At 63.2% G+C, this 456-nt stretch overlaps 1 protein-coding gene across 1 annotated transcript in view; it reads right to left on the reverse strand.

Moving 5' to 3' along the window:
- Positions 1–3: 3 nt before the first annotated feature.
- LOC104281323 (band 4.1-like protein 1) overlaps positions 4–456 on the reverse strand; it is a gene marked incomplete at its 3' end in the record, with an annotated part of 4470 nt that continues 4017 nt past the window's right edge. The window contains exons 8-9 of the mRNA XM_009879278.1: positions 313–410; positions 4–178 (exon numbers count right to left, since the gene is read on the reverse strand). Of these exons, the coding sequence (XP_009877580.1) occupies positions 4–178; positions 313–410 (273 nt within the window). The remainder of the gene's footprint in view (positions 179–312; positions 411–456) is intronic.

Raw genomic sequence — 456 nt, forward strand, 5'->3', positions numbered from 1 at the left:
ACCTCCGTCAAGGCTGCGAGACATGGTGTACCGTTTGCTGGAGGAGCGCTCAAAGAAGGGAGCTGGGCGGTCGATGAGGGCGCTGGCCTGCCGTGTCTGCGCCTGCGTCCGCCCGCTGTAGCGAAACTTGGAGCCCATCACCAGGAAGCCCTTGGGGGGTGGCTCCGGGGACACCAGCCTGGGGGTGAGCGCGGTGGGCCGCCGTGAGCAAGCCCCAGGCATGCACTCCACCTGTACCTGCCCAGGAGAGGCAGGAGCATGTCTGCCTCTGAGAAGGGAAGCCCGGAGAAGGTCTGGAGAAGGTGTCCTCACCTGAAGAAGGTGTGATGCTCTATGCAGACCTTCCAGAGACGCTTGGCAGAGCGGTGGTTGGGCAGCTTGAAGCCAATGGTGCTCTCAAACTGTTCGTACTTGGGGGAGACAGAGACACGCCGTTACAGGCAGGCCCTGCCCTAG

The sequence above is a fragment of the Apaloderma vittatum genome, unplaced genomic scaffold (assembly GCF_000703405.1).
Source record: "Apaloderma vittatum isolate BGI_N311 unplaced genomic scaffold, ASM70340v1 scaffold39470, whole genome shotgun sequence".
Classification (NCBI taxonomy): Eukaryota; Metazoa; Chordata; class Aves; order Trogoniformes; family Trogonidae; genus Apaloderma; species Apaloderma vittatum.